The 27,507-nt window shown below is 40.4% G+C and overlaps 1 protein-coding gene across 4 annotated transcripts in view; it reads right to left on the reverse strand.

Moving 5' to 3' along the window:
• The window catches only part of RNGTT (RNA guanylyltransferase and 5'-phosphatase), a 443,949-nt gene that overhangs the window by 123,621 nt on the left and 292,821 nt on the right, over window positions 1-27,507 (reverse strand). For all 4 annotated transcript variants that reach the window (XM_038396507.2, XM_043510641.1, XM_038396508.2 and 1 more), the window contains one exon: window positions 627-727. In XM_038396507.2, the coding sequence (XP_038252435.1) occupies window positions 627-727 (101 nt within the window). The remainder of the gene's footprint in view (window positions 1-626; window positions 728-27,507) is intronic.

Consider the following 27,507-nt stretch of genomic DNA (forward strand, 5'->3'; position numbering starts at 1 on the left):
AAACCCCAGTACAATCACACATGGGAACTGCCCTTACTTAATGTATACATGCAATTTACAAGCAGCAGATGCACCACACAGAGAAATATGTAGAAGTGACGTAACCTAAAGAACATTTAAATGTCTTGGGCTATGAAACCTTACCTTCCTTGATGGGTTTTTGGTGGATATTAAAGAATAACTAATAAGTCAAAGAGCTACATTAAAGCAAGGTCTTGAATAAATCTTTATTGTTATATCATTTGTGCAATTGTGGATAGATAATAATTTAACATACAGCAAATTTAATTTTTAAAAGCACAAGAGATGCTGTTGAATTTAATGCATCTTCTTTCACTATAACAAATTAGAGAAATTCAGTTATAAGACTGACCAGATCTACATTATATACATCTGCAGTACAGCTTCTTGGTACAGTACCAACCACAAGTCAAAGAAACAACTGGCTATGCTTCTAATGGACAAATGCTACAGAAAGTGAAGTAGGCTGTGTGTGTGGGAGAAGGGGAGGTAAATCTAGAAAAGATCAAGAAATAATACCAGATAAATTTTTGCTGCTAAGGATCATTCAAGTGAATATTTTAGATTATATTTAAAAAGGGTAAGGAAGGGAAGAGATTACATACCCTTCTCCACCAATTCTTGTTATCTTTAGACGAAAATCAACAGAATTCAGACTGGGTGGCTTCCATTTCAAAATATCATCACATCGACCAGGCTTGTATTTCTAAAGCAAATTAAAGAGCAGTTTAATTATGTTTTATTAGGTTTTTTTTTAAGTTAAAATTCAGCATTTTCTACTTTATCGACTGTTTACTTCGGGGTAGTTGTAGTTAAGTATATTCTTTTAACTGAAGTATTTGGCAAAACATATGACAAAATACAATAGTTAGATGCAACGAATAGAGTATTCACCATTTCATTTTACATCTGATTCGCTATCCCACTGTATTCAAACAATTGCACAGAACAAAGAACTGAGAAAGAAAATATAAATTAACTTACTTGTCAGGTCTTTCTGGCTAAAAAAAGATAACATTCTCCTAGAAAGGTGTTTTTACATGGAAATTCTTAAACTGAGATGAAACAGCATAAGAAGAATCTAAAATGTTAGATAGATAGATAGATAGATAGATAGATAGATAGATAGATCTTTTTTGCACCCTCAAATTTTTCAGATTGTTTTAAGACCAATGATTCTGTTAGCTGTACTGTTTTTTCTGTTTTGTTATGGGTTGTTTTTTTCTTTAAACACAATGTGAACAAGTCCATGATCAGTCACCCTGTTTTTTTCTCAGATAGATCCAATTAGAAACATTTTTCTACCAGTGGAAGACTGTGCTGCGTAAAGATTAAAGAAAACCATGACTGCTACCTTTGTATGCTGCTTTTCTATCCAGGAACAATACGCACAGATAAGTTGCCTAAGAGATAGCGTATCTACTTGACTGAACTGTAAGATGCAACTTACAGGGTAGAATGAAAAGTATAGTATGTTAAGTATTCAGGGATATGATAGAATTCACCAGTTCACTGTATTTTAAAATAAAGTCAGGCAGTGGGTTGGGGGTCTGAGTGTGTGGGGAGAACTACCTTGTTACCTACTACTATATGATGCTCTTCTATGTGATTTACATGCAAGAGACCCATGGCATTTAGTCAGAAGTTCCTGTCTGTATTTAACATTTCTATTTCTTTATAATGTAAAAGAAGCAATCTTCTCTTATATCATCAGGGATAAAACTAATAACCATCATTAAGGCTATGTTTTAGTCATGGGTATTTTTAGTAAAAGTCATGGACAGCTCATGGGCAGTAAACAAAAATTCACAGCCCATGACCTGTCCATGACTTTTACTATATACCCCTAACTAAAACTTGAGCTGGGGGTCCACAGGAGCTCAGGGGAGTGTGTGTGTGTGGGGAGGGGGGGTCCAGGGGAACTGCGGGTGCTGGGGGAGGTGGGGGTGGCCCAGGACCCCTGATGGCACTGGTGGGAGAGGGCAGCAGCGTGCAGCCTGGGACCCTTGCAGGAGGGGGAAGGTTGGGAGGGGCTGGCAGGCTCCCTACCCGGCTCAGACCGACATGTCCCTGCAGCTCCTAGCGGGAGGGGCGGCCAGGAGGGCTCCATGCGCCACTCCTGTCACAAGTGCTGGCTCCGCAATTCCCACAGGCCGGGAACCACAGTCAATGTGAGCTGTGGGGGGAGGTGCCTGCAGCCGCGGGCAGCACACGGAGCCTCCTGGCCCCTTCACCTAGGAGCTGCAGGGACATGCCAATGGGAGCCCCCCAGATAAGCACTGTCCGCACTGCAACCCCCTAACCCACCCTGAGCCCCCTCCTAAACCCCAACTGCTGCTGGCCATGGGGCTGCCCGGCTTGGGCAGCCCCTGAGCCAGCCGCACTGGCCGCTGCAGACGTCACGGAAAGTCAGAATCAGTTACTTCCGTGACAGACACGCAGCCTTAACCATCATTATGGTTCATTAGTCCTCCCAACCAAATAAACATGCCTCCACTCTCTTCCTCCTAGATCTATCATTTCAGTGGAATTAATAAGACATGACTGCACTGTACTATTTAACTGCTTTTCCTTGCTCCGCTTGATATGTATACTATTGTGAGCTATCCAGGGCAAGTTGACTATCTGCACACCTTTCTGCAAAAGGGCCTAGGACAGTGTTGGTGATATACAAAAAAAGTCACAAGCCATAAAATATTGATCTCTCCTCCTTCTTAGAGTCAGTTCATTTTAGATCTTCCAGCTGCCATCTCCGATCTCTTTCTTTCCATAGCTACCAGTCACTCCGTCTCACTGTCATTTCTCTCCCACACTTTCCCTTACAAGAGTAATCTGTGAAAGACCCCAAGTCTGAAGTACCTACTTTCTTTCAACGGAGGCTACTTGTCTCATTCCTCACTCTAGTAATCTGTATTTTCAAACCATAGTTTTGTCATTATCAGCTACTATGCTAAAGACAGGTAGATATTAATATCACATAGACTTACTTATCTAACGGAATAGGACAATTATATAAGCATAACATTATTCAGAGTAAGGTCTTTAACCTTTCCAGACTGCATTACTTCACTTCATATTTAAAAAAAAATCCGTTAATCATTTATTAAAAATTATTTTCAGGATAGATTAATTTATCAAAATGTGTTGATAGAAAATTGGAATAACTGAAAGTCCTGCACATCGTCTTACTCAAAGTAGAATTACTCTCCATAGTGATTCTCACAATGTATTGATGATGACAAATCAATTTTTTTTTTTTGGTGAGGGAACGCCATTAAATAGGGATGATTTTTTACTGCTAAATATATATTCCTGGAGGACATGATGGAGTTTCATACATGCAACTGTATTATGTATTGTTGTGTCTTTGGATTCTAATTTGGCTATGGCCAAATAGTATTTCTAGTTATTCAGTATTTGATCAAATATGAGTTCTTTAATACACACCAATTTGTACCAAACTTCTCCATAGTTTGTTTGTGAAATCATAAGTCATGGACTGCTGTTATCACAGTTACTGAGAAACAGCGAGCAGAGGAAAGAAGCAAAAGTTGTTGGAGCAGCAGCTGCCTTTCCTTTGCTGAAATGAACAGAAAGTTCTGCCATTCCATCTACTGCTCTGTCCTTCTAACGTGACTGAACTCCAGCGTTTCCTAACTATCCTACCATACTGTATCATCTGACAAGACATGCAGAAAGCTGAAATCTTCATCTACAGATCTACTAGTAGCAATACTTATAGTATATTGCAAGTGGTAAATCATTTGCAGAGCAAGATTATTGGAATACTGAGAATGATGGGTTTATTAAGAACATAAGAACAGCCATACGGGTCAGACCAAAGGTCCATCTAACCCAGTATCCTGTCTTCCGACAGTGGACAATGTCAGGGAACCCAGAGGGAATGAACAGAACAGGTAATCACCAAGTGATCCATCCCCTGTCGCTCATTCACAGTTTCTGGCAAACAGAGGCAAGGGATACCATCCCTACCAATCCTTGATAATAGCCACTGATGGACCTATCCTCCATGAATTTATCTAGTTCTTTTTTTAACCCTGTTATAGTCTTAGCCTTCACAACATCCTCTACCAAAGAGTTCCACAGGTTGACTGTGCATTGTGTGAAGAAATACTCCACTTTGCTTGTTTTAAACCTGCTGCCTATTAATTTCATTTGGTAGCCCCTAGTTCTTGTGTTATGAGAAGGAGTAAATAACACTTCCTTATACTTTCTCCACACCAGTCATGATTTTCATAGATTCATAGATACTAAGGTCAGAAGGGACCATTCTGATCATCTAGTCCGACCTCCTGCACAGCGCAGGCCACAGAATCTCACCCACCCACTCCTATGAAAAACCTCACCTATGTCTGAGCTATTGAAGTCCTTAAATCATGGTTTAAAGACTTCAAGGAGCAGAGAAGCCTCCCTCAAGTCAACCATGCCCCATGCTACAGAGGAAGGCGAAAAACCTCCAGGGCCTCTCCAATCTGCCCTGGAGGAAAATTCCTTCCTGACCCCAAATATGGCAATCAGCTAAACCCTGAGCATAAGATTCACCAGCCAGATACTACAGAAAATTCTTTCCTGGGTAACTCAGATCCCATCCATCTAATATCCCATCTCAGGGGATTAGTCCTATTTACCCTGAATATTTAAAGATCAATTACTTACCAAAATCCCATTATCCCATCATACCATCTCCTCCATAAACTTATCAAGTAGAATCTTAAAACCAGATAGATCTTTTGCCCCCACTGCTTCCCTTGGAAGGCTATTCCAAAACTTCACTCCTCTGATGGTTAAAAACCTTCGTCTGATTTCTAGTCTAAACTTCCTGGTGGACAGTTTATACCCATTTGTTCTTGTGTCCTTTACAAAAACCATGTTGACTCTTCCCCAACAAATTATGTTCATCTATGTGTCTGACAAGTTTGTTCTTTACTATAGTTTCAACCAGTTTGCCTGGTACTGAAGTCAGGCTTACTGGCCTATAATTGCTGGGATCACTTCTGGAGCCCTTTTTAAAATTGGTATTACATTAGCTATCTTCCAGCCATTTGGTACAGAAGCTGATTTAAATGATAGGTTACAGATTACAGTTAGTAATTCTGCAATTTCACATTTGAGTTCCTTCAGAACTTTTGGGTGAATGCCATCTGGTCCTGGTGACTTATTACTGTTTAGTTTAGCAATTTGTTCCAAAACCTCCTCTAATGACACCTCAAGCTGGGACAGTTCCTCAAATTTGTCACCTAAAAAGAATGGCTCAGGTTTGGGAATCTCCCTCACATCCTCAGCTGTGAAGAATGATGCAAAGAATTAATTTAGTTTCTCTGCAATGGCCTTATCGTCCTTGTGTGCTCCTTTAGCATCTTGATTGTCCAGTGGCCTCACTGATTGTTTAGCAGGCTTCCTGCTTCTGATAAAAAGTATAGCCAAAAAAATTACAAGTCTTTTGCTAGCTGTTTTTCAAATTCTTTTTTGGCCTTCCTAATTATATTTTTACACTTCATTTACAAGAGTTTACACTCCTTTCTATTTTCCTTACTAGGATTTAACTTTCACTTTTTAAAGGATACCTTTTTGCCACTCACTGCTTCTTTTATTTTGTTGTTTAGCCACAGTGGCTCTTTTTTGGTTCTCTTACTATGTTTTTTAATTTGGGTTATACATTTAAGTTGAGCTTCTATTATGGTGTCTTTAAAAAATTTCCATGCAGCTTGTTGGGATTTCCACTTTTGGTGCTGTACCTTTTAATTCCTGTTTTACTAACTTCCTCATGTTTGTGTATTTCCCCTTTCTGAAATTAAATGCTATAGTATTGGGCCACTGTGGTGTTTTCCCCGTCACAGGAATGTTAAATTTAATTATATTATGGTCACTGTTACCAAGCGGTCCAGTTATATTGGACCAGATCCTCTTGGAGCAGCTCCTGTGCTCCATTTAGGACTAAATCAAGAATTGCCTCTCCTCTTGTGGGTTCCAGGACTAGCTGCTCCAAGAAGCAGTCATTTAAGGTGTCAAGAAACTTTATCTCTCTGCATCCCATCCTGAGGTGACATGTACCCAGTCAATATGGGGATAGTTGAAATTATCCCTCCCTCTTTTTTGAGTTTTTTATTTTAAAAGCCTCTCTAATCTCTCTGAGCATTACACAGTCACTATCACCATCCTGGTCAGGTGGTCGGTAATATATTCCTACTGCTATATTCTTATTATTAGAGCATGGAATTACTATCCATAGAGATTCCATGGTATACTTTGGTTCATTTAAGATTTTCACTTCATTTGATTCTATGGTTTCTTTCACATATAGTGCCACTCCCCCACCAGCATGACCTGTTCTGTCCTTCCGATATATTTTGTACCCTGGTATTACTGTGTCCCATAGATTATCCTCATTCCACCAAGTTTCTGTGATGCCTATTATATCAATATCCTCATTTAATACGAGGAACTCTAGTTCAGCCATCTTATTATTTAGACTTCTAATATTGATATATAAGCACTTTAAAAACTTGTCACTTTTTAGTTGTCTGCCATTACATGCTGTAATTGAATGAGACTTTTTTTCATTTGACTGTTTCTCATCAGCTCCTACCTGTATTTCATCTTCCATACTTTCCTGCTTACTAGGACATAAGAGAATCTCTATGAATAGATCCTCCTCAAAAGGATGTGTCTGTCTGAACCACATACTCCTCTGCACTTGTCGATATTCCCCCAGCCCTTAGTTTAAAAGCTGCTCTACAACCTTTTTAATGTTAAGTGCCAGCAATCTGGTTCCATTTTGCTTTAAGTGGAGCCCATCCTTCCTGTATAAACTCCCCCTTTCCCAAAAGTTCCCCCAGTTCCTAATAAATCTAAACCTCTCCTCTCTACACCATTGTCTCATCCACACATTGAGACCCTGCCTGTCTAACTGGCCCTGTGCGTGGAACAGGAAGCATTTCAGAGAATGATACCATGGAGGTCCTGGACTTCAATCTCTTACCTAGCAGCCTAAATTTGGCCTCCAGGACCTTCCCTTTGTCATTGGTACCTACATGTACCACAACCACCATCTCCTCCCCAGCACTACACAAGTCTAGATTTCTCGAAAGATCTGCAACCTTCGCACCATGCAGTTTTCCTGGTCATCGCAAACCCAACTATCTATCTATCTATCTAATGATCGAATTGCCCATTACTAATACCTGTCTCTTCCTAATAACTGGAGTTCCCTGCCCAGGAGAGGTATCCTCAGTGCGAGAGGATACCATGACATCATCTAGAAGGAGGGTCCCAACTAAGTATATTCACATATACTTCAGTGACCAACTGTTTTTTGTAAGAAATGTGTCATGTCATAAGCCTTATGATTATTCAGAGACTTGACTCAGCCATTAATTAACTTTTTGAGGCTGACTCAGCACATATTTCTTCTGTTAGTCTCAAATGGGGCACGGGTAATAAATGTTCTTTCAAATTTCACTGATATAGAGATAGAAAAATTCTTAGAATCCCCAAACTGGTCTGAAAGTCCTCCAGTCAGAGGAATTCTTCCCTTCTACTTAGAAATCTGATTGTCAGCTATCTCAAGGACCAACGCCAACGTGGCTGCTTCAGGGCTTCTAATTAAACATTCCTTCCCTAGAACACAGGGAACCTTCTCTCTCGCCATTTCCCCCCTTCAGACAGAGACAGGTAATGGGACTGAGATGTAAAGTAACCTAGAGTCAAGATCCAAAGATCAAGACTTCTATGACAGATCCTGTACAAAGAAATCCAAAGGCTTCAGAGGGCTCTAAGCAGGTACAAAAGCCTCTTCCAGGTTGAGGTCTTTTTAAGCTCATGATCCTATTCACTTCTCACCTATGGTGAAGGCTACACAGGCCAAATTCCCCTTTGGGAAATGACATTTCCCAGACAGTGGAAAGACTACGCCAGCTTGTCTGATGTAGGGCACTGTATTCTTGAAGAAAAGATGCATTTACACGGTGTATGCCACCTCAGATCTTAATTTTACACACACACACACACACACACACACACACACACAGAGCAATGGGCTTTTTCTTGAAGATGGAGTTACTCTTTCTACCTTTGCTACTAGGAACATGAACCAGCAGGAACTTAACAGTCTTGGTCATAAGTTTGTGGCGATGGTAAAAATTTCAAAATTATTGCTGACATGCACCGCACTTGCTGAGGACAACACTAACTTGCATAAGCAGATCCAAGAGAACATGCCCAAGAAGCAATGGCAGTACAACCACACTAGTACAGGCCCTCATCGAAAAAGAAAATTTGTAACTTCATAACAGTTCTGTTAACACTAAGGAACTGCTAAAAGTTCCAAGTGATCCACTAACATTTCTCTAAACATTTTGAAAGGGGCAGATAGCACTCAGACCTTAAAACTTATTGCTCTTGAAAACAAGTTGCACTCTTCTCAATACTGAAAATGTTGATGTGAAGGACTCAAACTGACAGGAATCTAGCTTAAAATGAAATCTCAGCCTGGCAAAAAACTGATTAATAATCCTTGAGAAGAGGTTCATTTTCCTTATTGATCACATACATACCAAACAGTACTGAGCCTGTGTCAATCTGAACACTAAGTACTGAATCAAAATACTGTTTAAATGTTAGTTGGAAGCAATCAAGGATTTAGCACGTGAAGCATGTAAAAGACTCACATTAGATCAAACATGGCACATTGCACAGCTATTCTGCCTTAAATTATAAATTGTTCTAGAAAATACATTCATAGTTTTAAAGCAAAATTTGAACCAATTTGTTTAAGACCAAAATACTCACTGAAATGGTAAGTATACAGTGAATATGACAAATTTACACTGAAAAGAAAACAGTTATAAATGCATAGCACCACCTTTTTCAAGTATATTAATCTACACACCTTCTGAAAGTGGAGATTAATGCTTCAATATGAAGCGTATTAATTCACTCCAACCACAGAAATCGGAACCGTTGAATTTTGCTCCCAGAAAAGTATATTGGCAATTCGAAAGCCAGTTAAATTGTTAAGTAATTCTCAGGAAATTTTTCTCATCTGTTGATGCTAATGCTAAGTTTCATATCTAGATCATTAGAAAGAAGCCCAGCACATCTGTTATAGAGGAGCACAACATATCCAAAGTTCATCCATCACCAGGCTTCACAATAGTCCTGGGTTTTGGAGCACTGTCCTGCTTTGGTCTCCAAAACCTCCTGTCCTGTTAAAAGCAGCTTCTGTCTCGCAGTGCAGGCTAGGGTCAGCTCCCCACCTTGAGTGTTGTGACCTGGCTTCTGCTGCACAGGGTCCTACCGCCATTCTGGTTTGGCCTAACCCCCTGCAGCAGGGGGTTTGGTGGGCAGGCCAAATTTCAGTGAGCAGTCCTGCAACTTGGAGCATGGCGTCCCAGTGCTACTCACTCTAATTTGGACCAGCTACCCCTACACCAGGGAGACCGAACAAATCTGAGTGGTGTTGTGACCCCATGCACCAAGAGCCAGTTCACAACACCAAGAGTGGGGAGCTGAACCCAGCAAGCCCTGTAGGTGAGGAGTCACAGCAGAGGCTGCTGCAGGGTGAGCGCAGGGTGGGCTCACGCTGCAACTCCCCTCCTCCCCATAAGCAGCACCCAGTCCCACACTCCTGAGGGCCTCCCACCTCGGGGAGGGGGCAGCACTCATCCTGCTTTAGCCACTCAAAATGTTGGAACATATGCATCACACCAATGAGAAGTTTCCAGAGATCCTGACATCATGGACAGTAACCACTGGAGCACATCGTGGCTGAGATTATGTCTATCTAAAACCTCTCTTTTGGGAACTTTTGCTTTCAACGGTCATACTGTAAACGTGAAATGAATTAGATCTTCATGGAGGGTTGTGAAGAGGTACTGGTGACAGATATTGCAATTGCATGCAGTATCTTTGGGGGGAGCATGTTGTATTAAGATTAAACATGGGAACCTGGGAGGCAGTGACCATGAGATGGTTGAGTTCAGGATCCTGACCTGAATAAGGAAGAAAGGAGAGCAGCAGAATGCGGATCCTGGACTTCAGAAAAACAGACTTTGATCCCCTCAGGGAACTGATGGGCAGGATCCCCTGGGAGAATAACATGAGGGGGAAAGGAATCCAGGAGAGCTGGCTGTATTTTAAATAATCCTTATTGAGGTTGCAGGAACAAACCATCCCGATGTGTAAAAAGAATAGTAAATATGGCAGGTGACCAGCTTGGCTTAACAGTGAAATCCTTGCTGATCTTAAACACAAAAAAGAAGCTTACAAGAAGTGGAAGCTTGGACAAATGACCAAGGAGGAGTATAAAAATATTGCTCAGGCATGCAGGAGTGAAATCAGGAAGGCCAAATCACAATTGGACTTGCAGCTAGCTAGGGATGTTAAGTGTAATAAGAAGGGTTTCTACTGAAAGCAACAAGAAGGAGGTCAGGGAAAGTGTAGGCCCCTTACTGAATGGGGAAGGCAACCTAGTGACGGATGATGTGAAAAAAGCTAATGTACTCAATGCTTTTTTTGCCCGGCTTCACGAACAAGGTCAGGTCCCAGACTACTGCACTGGGCAGCACAGTATGGGGAGGAGGTGACCAGACCTCTGTGGAGAAAGAAGTAGTTCAGGAATATTTAGAAAAGCTGGACGAGCACAAGTCCATGGGGCCGGATGCACTGCATCTCAGGGTGCTAAAGGAGTTGGCTGATGTGATTGCAGAGCCATTGGCGATTAAGTTTGAAAACTCAAGGCGATCGGGGGAGGTCCCGGACGACTGGAAAAAGGCTAATGTAGTGCCCATCTTTAAAAAAGGGAAGGAGGAGGATCCGGGGAACTACACGCCAGTCAGCATCACTTCAGTCCCCGAAAAATCATGGAGCAGGTCCTCAAGGAATCAATTTTGAAGCACTTCGAGGAGAGGAAAGTGATCAGGAACAGTCAGCATGGATTCACCAAGGGCAAGTCACGCCTGACTAACCTAATTGCCTTCTATGATGAGAAAACTGGTTCTGTAGATGAGGGGAAAGCAGTGGACGTGTTATGTCTTGACTTTAGCAAAGCTTTTTATATGGTCTCCCACAGTATTCTTGCTAGCAAGTTTAAAAAAGTATGGATTGGATGAATGGACTATAAAGTGGATGGAAAGCTGGTTAGATCGTCGGGCTCAACGGGTACTGATCAATAGCTCCATGTCTAGTTGGCAGCCGGTATCAAGTGGAGTGCCCCAAGGGTTGGTCCTGGGGCCGGTTTTGTTCAATATCTTCATTAATGATCTGAAGGATAGTGTAGATTGCACGCGCAGCAAGTTTGTAGATGACACTAAACTGCGAGGAGAGGTAGATACGCTGGAGGGTAGGAATAGGATACAGAGGGCCCTAGACAAATTAGAGGATTGGGCCAAAAGAAATCTGATGAGGTTCAACAAGGACAAGTGCAGAGTCCTGCATTTAGGACGGAAGAAACCCATGCACTGCTACAGACTAGGGACCGAGTGGCTATGCAGCAGTTCTGCAGAAAAGGACCTAGGGGTTACAGTGGACAAGAAGCTGGATATGAGTCAACAGTCTGCCTTTGTTGCCAAGAAGGCTAATGGCATTTTGGGCTGTATAAGTAGGAGCATTGCCAGCAGATGGAGGAACGTGATCATTCCCCTCTATCTGGCATTGGTGAGGCCTCATCTGGAGTACTGTGTCCAGTTTTGGGCCCCACTCTACAAGAAAGATGTGGAAAAATTGCAAAGCGTCCAGCGGAGGGCAACAAAAATCATTAGGGGGCTGGAGCACATGACTTATGGGGAGATGCTGAGGGAACTGGGATTATTTAGTCTACAGAAGAGAAGAATGAGGAGGGATTTGATAGCTGCTTTCAACTACCTGAAAGGGGGTTCCCAAAGAGGATGGATCTAGACTGTTCTCAGTGGTAGCAGATGACAGAACAAGGAGTAACAGTCTCAAGTTGCAGTGTAGGAGGTTTAGGTTGGATATTAGGAAAAACTTTTTCACTAGGAGGGTGGTGAAGCACTGGAATGGGTTACCTAGAGAGGTGGTGGAATCTCTTCCTTGGAGGTTTTTAAGGTCCAGCTTGACAAAGCCCTGGCTGGGATGATTTAGTTGGGGATTGGTCCTGCTTTGAGCAGGGGGTTGGACTAGATGACCTTCTGAGGTCCCTTCCAACCCTGATATTCTATGATTCTATGGTTTATGGATCATTGTGGGCCAGGGGTTGTATGTTACTCCAGGGAGGGAGAGTTGCTTTTAGCTCCTTCAGGAACTAAAAACAGCAGAGGATGATTAAGCTGAATCATTCAGGTTGTGACCTCATACTCCAGGGGCCAGGATGCAGAGAGATACCAATCCCTGGGGAGGCTTGCATATACTAGTTCAAACTGGGTTTTCCAGAAACCAACAGACAAAGAAAGGGCTTTTGACATAAAAGATTGCATTTAAACTGATTTGGGGCCTTCCTTCTGATTCAGCAAATGTACAGGACCTTATGTCCACAGAAGGCCCCAGCTCTTGCAGAAGGGTTAGATAGTCTTTGGCTTATGAAGGTCCCCATAAGACTGATGGGTGACTTCTGTTAAGCTTTTAGAAGGTGTACGGAAACTTTTACTGTTTTTATATTTTCTTTCTGTAATACTTTTATCTTAAGAATAAAAGTGCTCACCTAGAAATGGCTGTGTGGTAACTTGTAACTGTGGACACTATAAGAAAAGGAGTACCCATGGCACCTTAGAGACTAACAAATTTGTTAGTCTCTAAGGTGCCACGGGTACTCCTTTTCTTTTTGCGAATACAGACTAACACGGCTGCTACTCTGAAACCTGTGGACACTATGTCATTCATAGCCCTTGGAGAGAAATCAAAGCCCAGGTGTTGGCCTTTTGGCAGACTGGCTTGCTGAGTATATCATAATGTAAGGCAGGGAGCTGTGTCACCTTAAACCCCATCCCTGTGAGAAGATCTGAGACTTGTTTGGACACTCCTGACATGGAGTGAGGTAGTTACCTGGAAATGGTGACAGTGCTTTCTCCCAGTCTTCAGACAACTGTGTTCAGTGTTGATTTCCTATTAAAATATAGAGCACCTAAAGGGCTAAATTAACTGATGCCAGATGGTAATGGCCCCAAGGTTAAAAAAAAGAACAGAGTCTATGACAGGAGCATGCAGGCTTTCCTTTAGTCATACCCCCTACACCATCAGTACCGAGGTCAAAATGGCTTAGAAGCCTTTATTTCTGCTGTTATTTGCACCAGAGTGGTCGGCCTAGGCTGTGGCCAGAAACTGACAGAGTTGCAGCCCAGAGCAACACCACCACCATCAGAAGATCTGGACATACATTTAGAAATGCTCGAAGGTCTGGGAAATGTACATGAAAATGATGGGTAATGAAGATTTATTTAGTTGTTACTCAGATTCATCTAACATACAATATTTAAAAACTTCTAGCTTGAATTGCTAGATTGAATTGCTAGATTGTTTTCGTCAACAGGTGAAGTAAAGTAGTAAAAGTAAAGTAAAATAATTTTTTTTTATCAGATTAACTAAACTGGTCATTTTAAAATCATTAGCTGATTATGGTGCACCTCCCCTAGAATAGTAAATATAATGTAATATCACAAATGACATAGCTTCTTCCAGAACAAAAAACCAAATGACATCATTTCATAAAACTAAGACTACTATTGTATATACAATAAACTATAAACAGCTATAAACATTTCTTTAAGAATCAAATAGTCTGTGGCTGTAATGTTTGAATGATATAGCCTGTTTTATTACTTAATACTTTGATATTATGAATTCATGTTTTATCCTTATGCAAGTCATCATAGGAGTAATACTGACAAGGGAGTATTTCCTATTTGTCAACATCCTTTTAAAAATGGACCCCCAGAACTAGACAGTATTTCTGTAATGGTCTCATTAATGATGTATACAGAGGTAATACCATCTCCCTACTGTTAACTAATATTCTTCTGATTATGCATCCAAGGATCATATTCACTCTCTTAGCTAGCATTACACTGGAAGCTCAAGTGCAGTTGGTCATCTACCACTATTCAAGTCCTTTTCAGAGTCACTGATTCAAGGACACAGCCCCCATCTTGTAAAGGTGCCCTACGTTCTTTGCTCCTATTAAAACCCATGTTGTTCAAATAACCCTATTTTAACAAGCAATTCAGATTGGTCTGTATAACCAGTCCTTCAAAAACTTAAAGAAAATGGCTGAAAGGGTAAGTTAAGAGTAACCACAATATAATTAAATTCAGCTTCTGTAGAGGAAGCACTTTCATTTGTGATATGAATTACTACTGTAGAGGAAGTACATCATAATCAGATAATGATTTTAAAATTACTAGTTAGTTAATCTGATAAAAACCAAAAGATAAACACTATCTCACACACACACACACACACACACACACACACACACACACACACACACACACACACACACACACACACGTGCTAATCAAAGACCCTAAAGTCAAAGATGAGGAAATTAAAATCCTTAGAATTAGTATAGGGGTTTAAGCTTCGCAAAATAAAGTCTTAGAGCGTGCACACAAAACAAAAAAGAAAGAAGACAAAGGAGAAAAAATAATATAGTATGATGAAATGGATAGGTACTCGTATATACTTGTTCATTAGCCTGTTTGTTTATAAGTTGACCCCCCCCCAAGATGGATAGGTAAAAATGGCAAAAACTCTATGACCCTTTCATATATTTCAGGGGTTGGCAAACTTTGGCTCCCGGCCCAACAGGGTAAGCCGCTGGTGGGCCGGGAAGTTCTGTTTACCTGGTGTGTCTGCAGGCACGAAGCCCATCAGCTCCCATTGGCTGGGAACGGCAAACCGCAGCCACTGGGAGCTTAGAGGATCGGTGCCTGCAGACATTCCAGGTAAACAAAATGTCTCAGCCTGCTAGTGGCTTACCCTGACAGGCTGGAAGCCAAAGTTTGCCGACCCCTGATCTACAATGACAGTGTATTAGATATTGAATTCAATCATTCAATAGAGCTTAAAATCATCAACTATTGGTATAGACCCGTTGAGAAGCTGACCACCGCCCTCTGATGCATCACTTTTTCCCCCCCAAAAATTGGTTTATGAATGAGTATATACGGTAATCCAAACAAAACAGGTATCCCTTCATAAAATGGAATCCTAAACCAATGAAGCCAATAGAAAGGAGCATAAACTACATGGCAGGTAAAATTTAAACTGGAAATTTGTAAAGAGGGAACAAAGAGTCAAAGACAAAAACAAATACAAAAAAGACTAAGTATAACAGAACCAAGAAGTCTGCAAGGTATTTGACAGTCAGCTAGGCAACCAGGCAGTAAAGGGAGCAATTAAGGAGAATAAGGGCATTACAAAGAAGCTAAATTATTCCTTTGCATTAGTCAGCATCACTGAGGATTTGGGGAGGATACATACCACAGACCTAGTCTTATCAGATAGTGAAGATGAGGCACTGTTAAAGATTGAGCTGTCAGAAGAGATGATCCAGGAACAAAAAGAGCAACAACTCATCAGCATTGGTTATTATGTGTGATATATAATATACATTATGTATTATATATATGATATACATTCAAGGGTTTCACAGGAACTACAGAATGAAGTGGCTGAATTCTGAAGAAAAATGTGTAATCTCATTAAAATCAGATCCTCTATCGAATATTTGCAGAATTGCAAACGTACCAATTTTACAGAAAGTGTTGGGTGGTCTGTGGAATTATAGACCAGTGAATCTTACTTTATCATTTCAACCAGTTTTCTTGATGCTAATTAAAAACAAAACTATATGAAACATAAATAAACATGAAGGCTTCCTAGATAAATCATGTTTCTCCAATCTACCTTTGGCAAAAGCTCCTCACATGCGGCTATTAAGGCTAAAATTTTCAACCTTGGATGTTTTCAGTTAGGCTCCTAAATTCACATTTTTAGAACCTGCACCTGCCCCTGGTCTCAATAGGATTTGTGGGTGCTGAGGGTCAGACCATCTATATTTGGGTGCTGAAATATGGATTAAGGAGCCTAGTTTTAGGCACCCAGCTTTGAAAATGTTTGCCTACATAGTCAGAGGATGAGATTTAAATACCTGCATGAATTAGAAGCTAGCAAAAAACAAACAAAAAAAAAACAAAAAAAAGGAGTAAATTATCAATTTTTCACAAGGCAAAAGTTAACAATATAGGCAGGACCAATGTTGTTTAATATATTCATTAATAGTCAGGAAAAGGGAAGGACAGTGAGGTGACAAAATTTCTAGATTAAACAAAATTATTAGGTTAATCCACACTGGGAAGACCCTAAGAAACTTCAGAGGCACCGAACAAAGCTAGATGAACCACAATGACATGAAATTCAGCATTGACAAATGCAAGGTAATGAACATTGGAAGGAATATATTTAACTACTAACACACATTGCTGGGTTGCAAATTAACTGTGACCACTCAGGTTGAAGGCCTGCATGCTCAATTTGAAGATGTGGGCAAAAAAGTGATTGGGATTGATTTATTAATTAGGAAGTCAGGTCAAATATATTGTGGATGATTTCCCTTTCATTTACACACTTTACAGAATTTCTGTACAACCATCTAAGGCTTTTACCATATGTGCTTTTTTGTAAGTACAAAGAAAAAGGAAGAATAATGCAGAAAATGAGCCCAAATTAAGTTTGTTAATGACAAGTGCCATGCTCAAACTGCTACTGTGCCCTATTCCTGTGTGGGTTCCTTACTTCAGACTCATTTGATACAGCTTTTGGAATATATTTTATATATTGTCTTATTCAAAAAATGATGAAGAGAAGGGGGTATTTACATCCCTATTTTATACCATGCTAACTTTAAAATGAGGGCTGTTTTTACAGCAGCCGCTGGGGCTTCCACAATTGCAATGGTCATGGCAAATACCACACACCCTTCAACATCTGATTACAGTACATAGCAGTTTAGACAAAATGACTGGGTTGCCATAGTCCAAAGTATTCTAAAGAAGTTAATTAAATTTTTTTTTTCACTTATTGTTTCAAGATAAGTGTAGTTCCAAGCCAACTAGGATTCAGCCAAAGCCAATTCCAGGGGCTGTATTTTGAAAGTAAACGCACTAAGATAAGTTGATCCTAGAAATCAATTGTCTCTCTTTTTATTTGTACGGAAACTCACTAAGATATGATTTATAAGTACTATCGGGAACAATCAGATTGAAAGACGAACAGCTTGGTAAACACCAGCACTTTCAAAACAATTTTCATTTGTGAATGCTGAAAGACCTTTTGAAAATAGGGGAAAAGGGCAGTGTCACAGGGTGATGACAGCCCTGTAAGAGGGTGCAGGACCAGTGCACCTGTGACTTGGTCAGCTGACACCAGCTGAGCTTTAAAAGAGGGTACCTGGGCTTAGAGAGAGGAGACCTGGTGAGAGGGAGCCTGGGTGAGTCAGGCTGACAGCTAGTCAGCAAAGGGGCCAGAGTCCCCTGGGAGAGGAGACAGAAAGAATCTGAGCGCTAAAGTGGGGGGAGGAGAACCTTTGGAACTGTAGCCCAGGGTGGGCTGAGGAACTGTGTTTTTGTTGATTTGACCAAAGTTTGAACAATAGAACTACACGGAAGAGACTGTGGATGTGGCAGAGAGTCCGTAGCAAGCTGGGGGGAAGCCCTACCTTGTTACAGGAAGAAACTGGGCACTCTGTGAAACATAAACAGAACACAAAGGGTATCTCTACACTGCCATAAAACACTGGTGGCTGGCCTCTCTGGTAAAACACCGGTGTCAGCTGACTTGGGCTCATGGCTTTCAGGCTGCGGGGTTATAAAATTGTTGGGACTGCAGGGTCCCAGAGCCTGGGCTCCAGCCTGAGCCCAAACGTCTACCCTGCAATTTTATAACCCTACAGTCTGAGCCCTGCGTGCCCAAGTCAGCTGACTCAGGACAGCTGCCAGTGTTTTACTGCAGCATAAACATACCCATAATGGCTGCCACTTTTGTATACATCTCTAGGGGCTTCATCCAAAGCCAACCGAAGTTAAGTTAAAGACTTAATTGGGCTTTAGAATAGACTGTTAATCACAGGATTACTGGTATCTAGTTTATCACTTTGTAATTAATCATGAATTGCTGGACTACGAAAGGAACAATTTAAAAACCCACAAAATTCTGTTATGTCAAAAATAAGGAAAATAATAAATTTTGCTTTTAATGCTGCAATATCTAAACTACAGATTCAAACCTCACAAACAAACTAAGAGCTGCAGTCATCACTAGACTCTGGCTTTCTGTCTGGTTCACTAAATCTATAATGAAATTGAGAGACCTGTTAATGTGTTCAGTAAGCATTCAGTAACCATCTTTCATACAGTTGTTAATGAAGTCCATGTGTTCTACAATTATCTCATAGGAAACAAGCTTGTAGCTAATAACTTTTGAAAGTTATAAAGATGTAAAAAATTAGGTTTTTGGCAATGCCAAAGTCATCTTATATTCACAACTAAGCCAAAATGTACACAACGATAAGATATTGATGAGAATTTTTATAAGAGTCTTGATAAGAAAATAAAAATAAAATTCTTGATAATTCTGTTACTTGATAATGAATCGTTGATTTATCTGATAGTAAATTAATTTCCTGTGTCTTTATACAAGTACATTTTCACGTTGCTAAATTTCCAAGGTTTCTATTCTTTTAATCTCTTTGGTGTTTTAGTGGAATTCTTGACAAAGCTTTTATTGACTTGTTTTGAATATTCAGTAATGATGAGAATGTTAAAAATGTGACTCTTAACTGAAGGTACACAATTGCATCTTACAAAAGGATAAAAAAGTAAAATGAAAGTCCGAACGTATGGGCAAGCACAATATTGTCTCAACCTGTAGGTGCATGCTGTCGACCAGCTTTGTGTTGATTATTTCTTTTTAACATTTTAAATACAGACACAGAACCAATAAGAATTTACCACTGTGACATATTGACTTTGGTGTGCTAATGCAAATGTAATGGCTTGTTGGCTTTTGTCACTAGAAAGCTAATGCTATATTTTGATGCTATGGGGAAATGACATTTTGTTAGCAATAATTCTTCTTATCTACAAAAACAGATAAAGCTAGCAGTATTTTATTGTTAGAGTATTTAAAACATTTATGTCTGATGAAAAAGATATATTGTTTCAAGACTATCCAAGTTGTATTTTGAAATATAGCATAGTTCTCTACTAAACAGAAAGGAAAAGATGATTATAGTCAAAAACAGTTTCTGAAATATTAAGCTACACTGTCAAATCTGAGTGACATGCACAAATATGCTGCTAATATTTGCTCATTTAAATAATGTTAGATTATATTTCATACTTGGGATTTTAACATTTGCATGCAAATTAGGTTTAGAAAGTTAACCCGTATGTAGAAATTACTTTATTAATATTTTAAAAGGTAGAGCTCAATTGTCTTTTTCCAATAATTCTACTGTGAATTTGAAGTCAATGCAATATTTATACTGAACTTCATTTCTGTAATTTTGGTCTTAAATGTCTTCCACTTCTGCACCTTAATTTAGCTTTATACCTCAGGCCTCATTAAATGTCTCATCTCATAACCATACTATTAGCTTTCCTTAATATTCCACTGAGCAAAGATGAAAATGTGACAAACATTCTGCAAAACTAACTTCATTTAAATATTAATCCCATTAATATTTGATAAATGGTCAGTTCACAACTGGAACCCACATTTACAGCATTCAGAACCTAATAGCTACTAACTTATTCACTGTTCATTTTCTTTTGGCATACCACTTTAGTCAAGAGAAACCAGTTTTTGTTTACCTTGATTTACATTCTTTCCCTTCATCCTCCCAATTACTGTACAGTCCTAAAAACTGTGGTACTTGATCATAAGCAAAGAGGCTGAAATCAATGGCTCCAAGCTGTTGCCTAAGATGAATGACCCAGAATGGACTTTGATGCTCCTGGACTTAGACACTGGATTTTCCAGTTACACTGGTGTAAATCAGGAGTAACTACTAAAGCCAAAATAGTTATAGCAGTGTAAGACTGGCAATATGAAAATGTGCCTCACCCTGACAGCATGACTAGTCACTTTCAGGCAAAGGAACTGGAGTTCCATGGTTGTTGCTTAACATAGTTCTGTATTGCTATTGATTTTGTAATATTCTTATTCTTTACCATCTAGAACTCATTACCTCTTTACAGTTGTACTACATAAATCTTACAAGAAAAGCTAATGCAATAATTGACCATAAAAATACCTATTTTTGTCTTCTATGGATTTTTTGTTTTATTCTGTTTATTTCATTTTTATCTCTTATTTGAACTGAGATGAACCTCAGTGCAAAACCAGAACAAGATATAACCCAGCTATCTATGTGAACACAGAATAATGTTTTGTTCATTTCCCTAGATGAAACTTCCTTTAAATTAGATTTTACAATTCTGGAATAGGTTAAAGTTGAAATGGATCAGTTCAAAGAGATTGATCTTCACTCTCTCAAATTTTTGTCTCTCTCTAGGAACATAGACATAAAATTAACAATTGAACACATGGTAATAAAGATAAACAAAACAAAATTTAAATGTTCCAAAAACTAGCCCATTAGACAACAAAATGAGGGTTAATTGCTGCACAATCAGCACAGTCCTTCACATACACCAGTCTCTCACATATTTTCCTCAAACAATTAGGGCACGTCTACACTACCACTTAAATTGATGCAAGTTACATTGCTCAGTGGTGTGAAAAAGGCACCCCCGAGCGACGTAATTTACATAGACTTAACGTGGCGTCTACACCATGCTATGTCAGTGGGAGAAGGTCGCCCACCGACACAACTTCCGCAGCTCGTTAAGGTGGAGTAATTATGCTGATAGGAGAGCTCTCTCCCATCGGCATAGTGCATCTTCACCAGACACACTACAGTGGCAGAGCTGCATCAGTGCAGCTATGCGCATGTAGCACAGCAGTATAGACAACCCCTTAGATACTTTGCAAATGACAGAATTAACTTTTTAATCCCTGCAGATGTGAGTGTAGCCATTGTTAGCAGTGAAGATAAAAACAGGAATTTCCCATCTCCCAAACTTTGCTCTAAGGGTCCAAACCTGAGAGATACTGAGCACCTAAAATTCCCATTTAAGTAAATGGGAATTGAGGTAATTCAGAAGTACTCAGGGTGAGGCCCTAGAGCTCTGCAGTTATGAAGATGATAAACATTCAGCAAAATAAAATGACTATAAATGACAAATTCTAGATGCAATTCTGTGAATACACAAGCATGCATGCACAGAGGGAAGTTGCTTTAAGACACTGAAAGGTTCCACTACACTCTGAACTTGTTTACCATCACCTACAGATAGTAAATCTCCTCAAGAGGCTTATTTTATGGTCAAAACCTATCAAATAAAATTAGCTTTCTTCCTTCAGGAAAAAATTCCCTGTAATTTAAAGGGGCACTGTCTATATAAGTATCCACTGAAAAAAAATTGGTGAAATTCTCTAGAACTATGCCAAGATGGCTAGTATGTGCAATGGCTCTGTTTCTGAGCAATCACCATTTCCGTGTGCATATTGGTGATAGAACAAGTGCTTGGAGCCACCATAAGAACAGCCTCCTGCAAGGATCGGTATTGTCTCCAATGTTATTCAACTTAGATTTTGAATGACCTACCATATCACGGGTCTCGCAATTTTATGCAGACGACACACTCCTTTGACATACTTGAGAGTGTGCTGAATGCAGGTATGGCCGATTGCTGTTGTCAGTGGTGCCTGACACCAAGTGGAAGTAAGACTGTGTCGAGTGTCTTCCACTTCGCGCATAAGCAGGCAGAGAGCTGAACACAGTTCTCAATGATCAGCGAATAAAGCATGATTCACACCCAGTCTGTCTAGGCGTCATGATGGACAGAACTCTCACATATCATGACCATCTGACAAAGACAGCAACTAAGGTCAAAATGTGTAACAACCTGCTCAGAAAACTGGACGGAAAGACATAGGGTGCCAATGCCCAAATGTTATGCACTTCACCATTGGTATTCTGTTATTCAACAGCAGAGTATTGCACTATAGTATGGTTTTGCTAGTCTCACACAACCATGATTGATGTGCAACTTAATTCCACCAGGTGTATTATTTCAGGCACACTTAAATCTACTCCTCTACCATGGTAACCGGTTCTCTGCAATATTGCTCCACCCAGTGTTCTCAGAGAGGAAGCGTAGCAAAGCTTGTGATGAAATAGTGTGATATGCCACACCTACTGATCATTAAAGACTTGTTTAATCCACCATGTGGTCATCTGCCAACACATTGCCCATTGTGCACAAGTTTACCATTTAAGGGATTTACAGTAGAGGAGGCATGGTGAGCTTCATGGTCCATAGAGAAAGTGGCAAGTTATCTTGTCTCAGGCCCCACTCAATGTCAACCCAGGTTTCATTTATGGCAAAGGCAATGGAGCTTTCTGAACTGGTTTTGTACCGGACATGGAATTTGTGTTGCAGTGGAATTTCAGTAGTGTTTTAGAGATAGTCCACTATGCCAATGTGGGCAGCCACAAACCATGACATAGAATCATAGAAGATTAGGGTTGAAAGAGACTTCAGGAGGTCATCTAGTCCAAACCCCTGCTCAAAGCAATACTCCAGATGTGGACTCACCAGTTCTAAATAGAGGGGAATAATCACTTGCCTCGATCTGCTGGCAATGCTCCTACTAATGCAGCCCAATATGCCGTTGGCCTTCTTGGCAACAAGAGCACACTGTGGACTTGTATCCAGCTTCTTGTCCACTGTAATCCCCAGGTCCTTTTCTGCAGAACTACCACTTAGTCAGTCGGTCCCCAGCCTGTAGCAGTGCATGGGATTCTTCCATCCTAAGTGCAGGACTCTGCACTTGTCCCTGTTGAGTCTCATCAGATTTCTTTTGGCCCAATCCTCCAATTTGTCTAGGTCTCTCTGGACCCTATCTCTACTCTCCAGTGTATCTACCTCTCCCCCCAGGTTAGTGTCATCTGCGAAGTTGCTGAGGGTGTAATCCATCCCATCATCCAGATCATTAAAGAAGATGTTGAACAAAACCAGCCCAACAATCCCTGGGGCACTCCGCTTGATAGACATCGAGCCATTAATCACTACCCGTTGAGCCCGATGATCTAGCCAGCTTTCTATCCACCTTATTGTCCATTCATCCAATCCATACTTTTGTAACTTGCTGGCAAGAATACTGTGGGAGACCGTATCAAAAGCTTTACTAAAGTCAAGGCATAACACGTGCACCCCTTTCCCCATATCCACAGAGCCAGCTATCTCATCATACAAGGCAATCAGGTTTGTCAGGCATGAATTGTCCTTAGTTTGTAGTTCCCCAGATTGTCCTCCTTCCCTTTTTTAAAGATTGGCACTATGTTTGCCTCTTTTCAATCGTCCAGGACATCCCCCAGTCACCAGGAGTTTTCAAGATAATAGTCAATTGCTCTGCAATCACATCATCCAACTCCCTGAGCACCCTCGGATGCATTAAATCCAGCCCCATGGACATTTGCATGTTCAGCTTTTCTAAATAGTCCTTAACTTGTTCTTTCTCCACAAAGGGCTGCTCACCTCCTCCCCATACTGTGCTACCCAGTGCAGCAGTCTGGGAGCTGACCTTGTTTGTGAAGACCAAGGCAAAAAAGCATTGAGTACTTCAGCTTTTTCCACATCATCCATCACTAGGTTGCCTCCCCCATTCAGTAAGGGTCCCACACTTTCCCTGACCTCCTTCTTGTTGCTAATATACCTGTAGAAACCCCCAGGAGTAATCAGGTCAAGAGGAGCACAGCCCCTAGTTGGTTCCTCCAGCACCTGCACCAGGAAGTTGTTCCCAACACTCACCAAAAACTTCCTGGATTGTCTGTGCACTGTTGTATTGCTCTCCCAGTAGATGTCAGGCTGATTGAAGTCCCCCATGAGAACCAAGGCCTGTGATCTGTAAACTTCTGTTAGTTGTCTGAAGAAACCTTGTCTACCTCATCCTCCTGGTCTGGTGGTCTATAGCAGACGCCCACCATGACATCACCCTGGTTGCACTCACCTCTAAGCTTAACCCGAAGATTCTCAACAGGCTTTTCTCCAGTTTCATACTGGAACTCTGAGCAATCATACTGCTCCCCTACGTACAGTGCAACTCCTCCGCCTTTTCTCCCCCACCTGTCCTTCCTGAACAGCTTGTACCCATCCATGACAGTCATGTGAATTACCCCTACCAAGTCTCTGTTATTCCAATCACATCATAGTTCCTTGACTGTGCCAGGACTTCCAATTCTTCCTGCTTGTTTCCCAGACTTCTTGCATTCATGTACAGGCACCTAAGATAACTAGCTGATTGCCCTACTTTCTCAGTATGAATCAGGAGGCCTTGTTTGTTGCGCCCTCCTCCTTGTGTTTCCTCCCAGTATTCCACTTCCCCACTTACTTCTGGGCTTAGGTCACTGTCCCCTGGAGAACCTAGTTTAAAGTCCTCCCTCACTAGGTTAGCAAGCCTGCCTGCGAAGATGCTCTTCCCTCTCTTTGTTAGGTGGATCCATATCTTCCTAGCAAACATACATTGTTGAGTACTGCAATATGACTCAACTTCCTGGAAGTCTTTGTGCCTTGAACTTCATTGATAAGAACACTGTGGCGTGGCTTGGCTTCCCTGGATTGCATATGTCAAATAAAAAACTTGGGGAAAATATTATTTCAGCTGTGCCAACAACTTGCCTTGGAAACCTATAACCTCTGAGCATCAATTTCCACTCTAAAATGGGGAATAATACTTATCCATCTGGTGAGGAGGATTATTTAATGTTCATATGGAGCCATGCTAAAGATATCATGGAAGGAGAAAAATCTGGATGTAGACTGATAAAGGAATATTAGGAAGTAAAGTAATATAAGCCCAAAGTTTAGTTTATGTAAAACAGAAGCTAATGTAGAAGCTAATATTGTCAGCAGATTGGAGATGGCTGAGTGAAAAGTGGAATGCAACAGTGTCAGGGAGGTAGAGGCTGCATGATAAAGGGCTTTGAAAAAAAGAATAAATGATCAGATTTTCTCCATTAAAAAAAAACCAAAGATAAAAATAAATCTTGTAAAAAGTTTAAATACAGTAGAGACGTGAACTTCCAAAAGGGAGACAGAAGCTGTGAAAGTAAGTTGTAATACCATTATAAATCCTTCATGATGGCCTATCTTCGTATATTTATTATATATACTTTTTATAGCTGGTGGATGATTTGACTCTAATATTAAATCCATGATTTTTCATCTTGCATCTCTGAAAGATTAAAATAAGGCATTAAAAGTGAATATTTAAAGTAACTAAGATGTAGTTAGTAAGACAGTTAAATGAAAGACCTTCTGGCTTCCAACCATGCACACTCATTCCTTCAGAGCAGTGATGACAAATTTTTATATCATGGACCACTTCTTCAGACAGTCTTCCATGGACCAATTTCACATAATTTCTGTGGCAAGTACTGTGCTTGTTTACATGAAAAGTAATATTAAGGAGACAGGATGAAAATTACTTCCATTAAAGCAATGAGTAAAGCTGCCTGGTTACATCTCCCTATATTGTGTGCCTGTACTGTTTATTTCCCTTCCACATGTGTAGGACTTCACATTAACACCATGTCTCTCCTCATTCCCCAAAGCTCCTAATGGTCCAGTCTCTCTAGATCTCTTCTATGTTGTCATCCTCTGGATTTGCTACCCTATATTCCATCTTGAAGTTTGGTGTAATCTACAAGTCTAATCAGCTGCATTTTGCCCTCAAACACTTGACAATGAAAACAAACTCAGTCTGACAAGATAGAGGTGCTTTTATTCCTTTTTGGATGCCAATTTTGTTAAAAGCAGGAGATACTCTGGTGAGGCCTCAGTAGGAGCACTGTGTCCAATTCTGGGTGCCACAATTTCGGAAAGATGTGGGCAAACTGGAGATAGTCCAGAGGAGAGCAAAAAAAAGATAAAAGTTTTAGAAAACCTGACCTATAAGGAAAGGTTTAAAACACTGGGCATGTTTAGTTTTGAGAAAAGACGACTGAGGGGGGATCTGATAACAAGTCATCAAATATTACATGGGCTGTCATAAAGAGAACGGTGATCAATTGTCCTCCATCTTCACTGAAGGTAGGACAAAAAGTAATGCGCTTACTCTGCAGCAAGGAAGATTTTGGTTTGATATTAGGAAAAACTTTCTAATTCTCAGGGTAGTTAAGCGTTGGAATAAGCTTCCAAGGGAGGTTGTGGAATTTACCATCATTGGAAGTTTTTAAGAACAGGTTGGATGAATACCTGTCTGGGATGGTTTAGGTTTATTTGGGCCTGCCACTTGATGTCTTCTCGAGGTCCCTTCCATATTTATGATTCTATAATTCTATACTGATTCATTGGAAAAGTGATTTTCAAGTAAGGCAATTTTTTCTGTATTATACCATACATGAACAGCACCAGGATCTTTAAATTTAAGGCATCACCATTAACACACACTGTGACTGTTGACATTTTTACTAAATCATAATCAATTTGCTAGAGAGGCTCAGTATACTAGGGAGTGATGTTTAAGCAAATCACCTTACAGTTGTCCATGAAAATTAATGAAGCCCACACAACTCTGAAATAGAAAATGTAAAAACTATATTTCAAAATACTTCTGAAACAGTTTTCACAGTAGCAGCCGTGTTAGTCTGTATTCGCAAAAAGAAAAGGAGTACTTGTGGCACCTTAGAGACTAACAAATTTATTAGAGCATAAGCTTTCGTGAGCTACAGCTCACTTCATCGGATGCATTTGGTGGAAAAAACAGAGGGGAGATTGATATACACACACAGAGAACATGAAACAATGGGTTTATTATACACACTGTAAGGAGAGGTTTCAGAGTAGCAGCCGTGTTAGTCTGTATTCGCAAAAAGAAAAGGAGTACTTGTGGCACCTTAGAGACTAACAAATTTATTAGAGCATAAGCTTTCGTGAGCTACAGCTCACTTCATCGGATGCATTTGGTGGAAAAAACAGAGGAGAGATTTATATACACACACACAGAGAACATGAAACAATGGGTTTATCATACACACAGTAAGGAGAGTGATCACTTAAGATAAGCCATCACCAGCAGCAGGGGGGGGAAAGGAGGAAAACCTTTCATGGTGACAAGCAAGGTAGGCTATTTCCAGCAGTTAACAAGAATATCTGAGGAAGAGTGGGGTGGGGTGAGGGGGAGAAATAACATGGGAAAATAGTTTTACTTTGTGTAATGACTCATCCATTCCCAGTCTCTATTCAAGCCTAAGTTAATTGTATGCAGTTTGCAAATTAATTCCAATTCAGCAGTCTCTTGTTGGAGTCTGTTTTTGAAGCTTTTTTTTGAAGGATAGCCACTCTTAGGTCTGTAATCGAGTGACCAGAGAGATTGAAGTGTTCTCCA

Source organism: Dermochelys coriacea, chromosome 3 (genome assembly GCF_009764565.3).
Source record: "Dermochelys coriacea isolate rDerCor1 chromosome 3, rDerCor1.pri.v4, whole genome shotgun sequence".
NCBI lineage: Eukaryota > Metazoa > Chordata > Testudines > Dermochelyidae > Dermochelys > Dermochelys coriacea.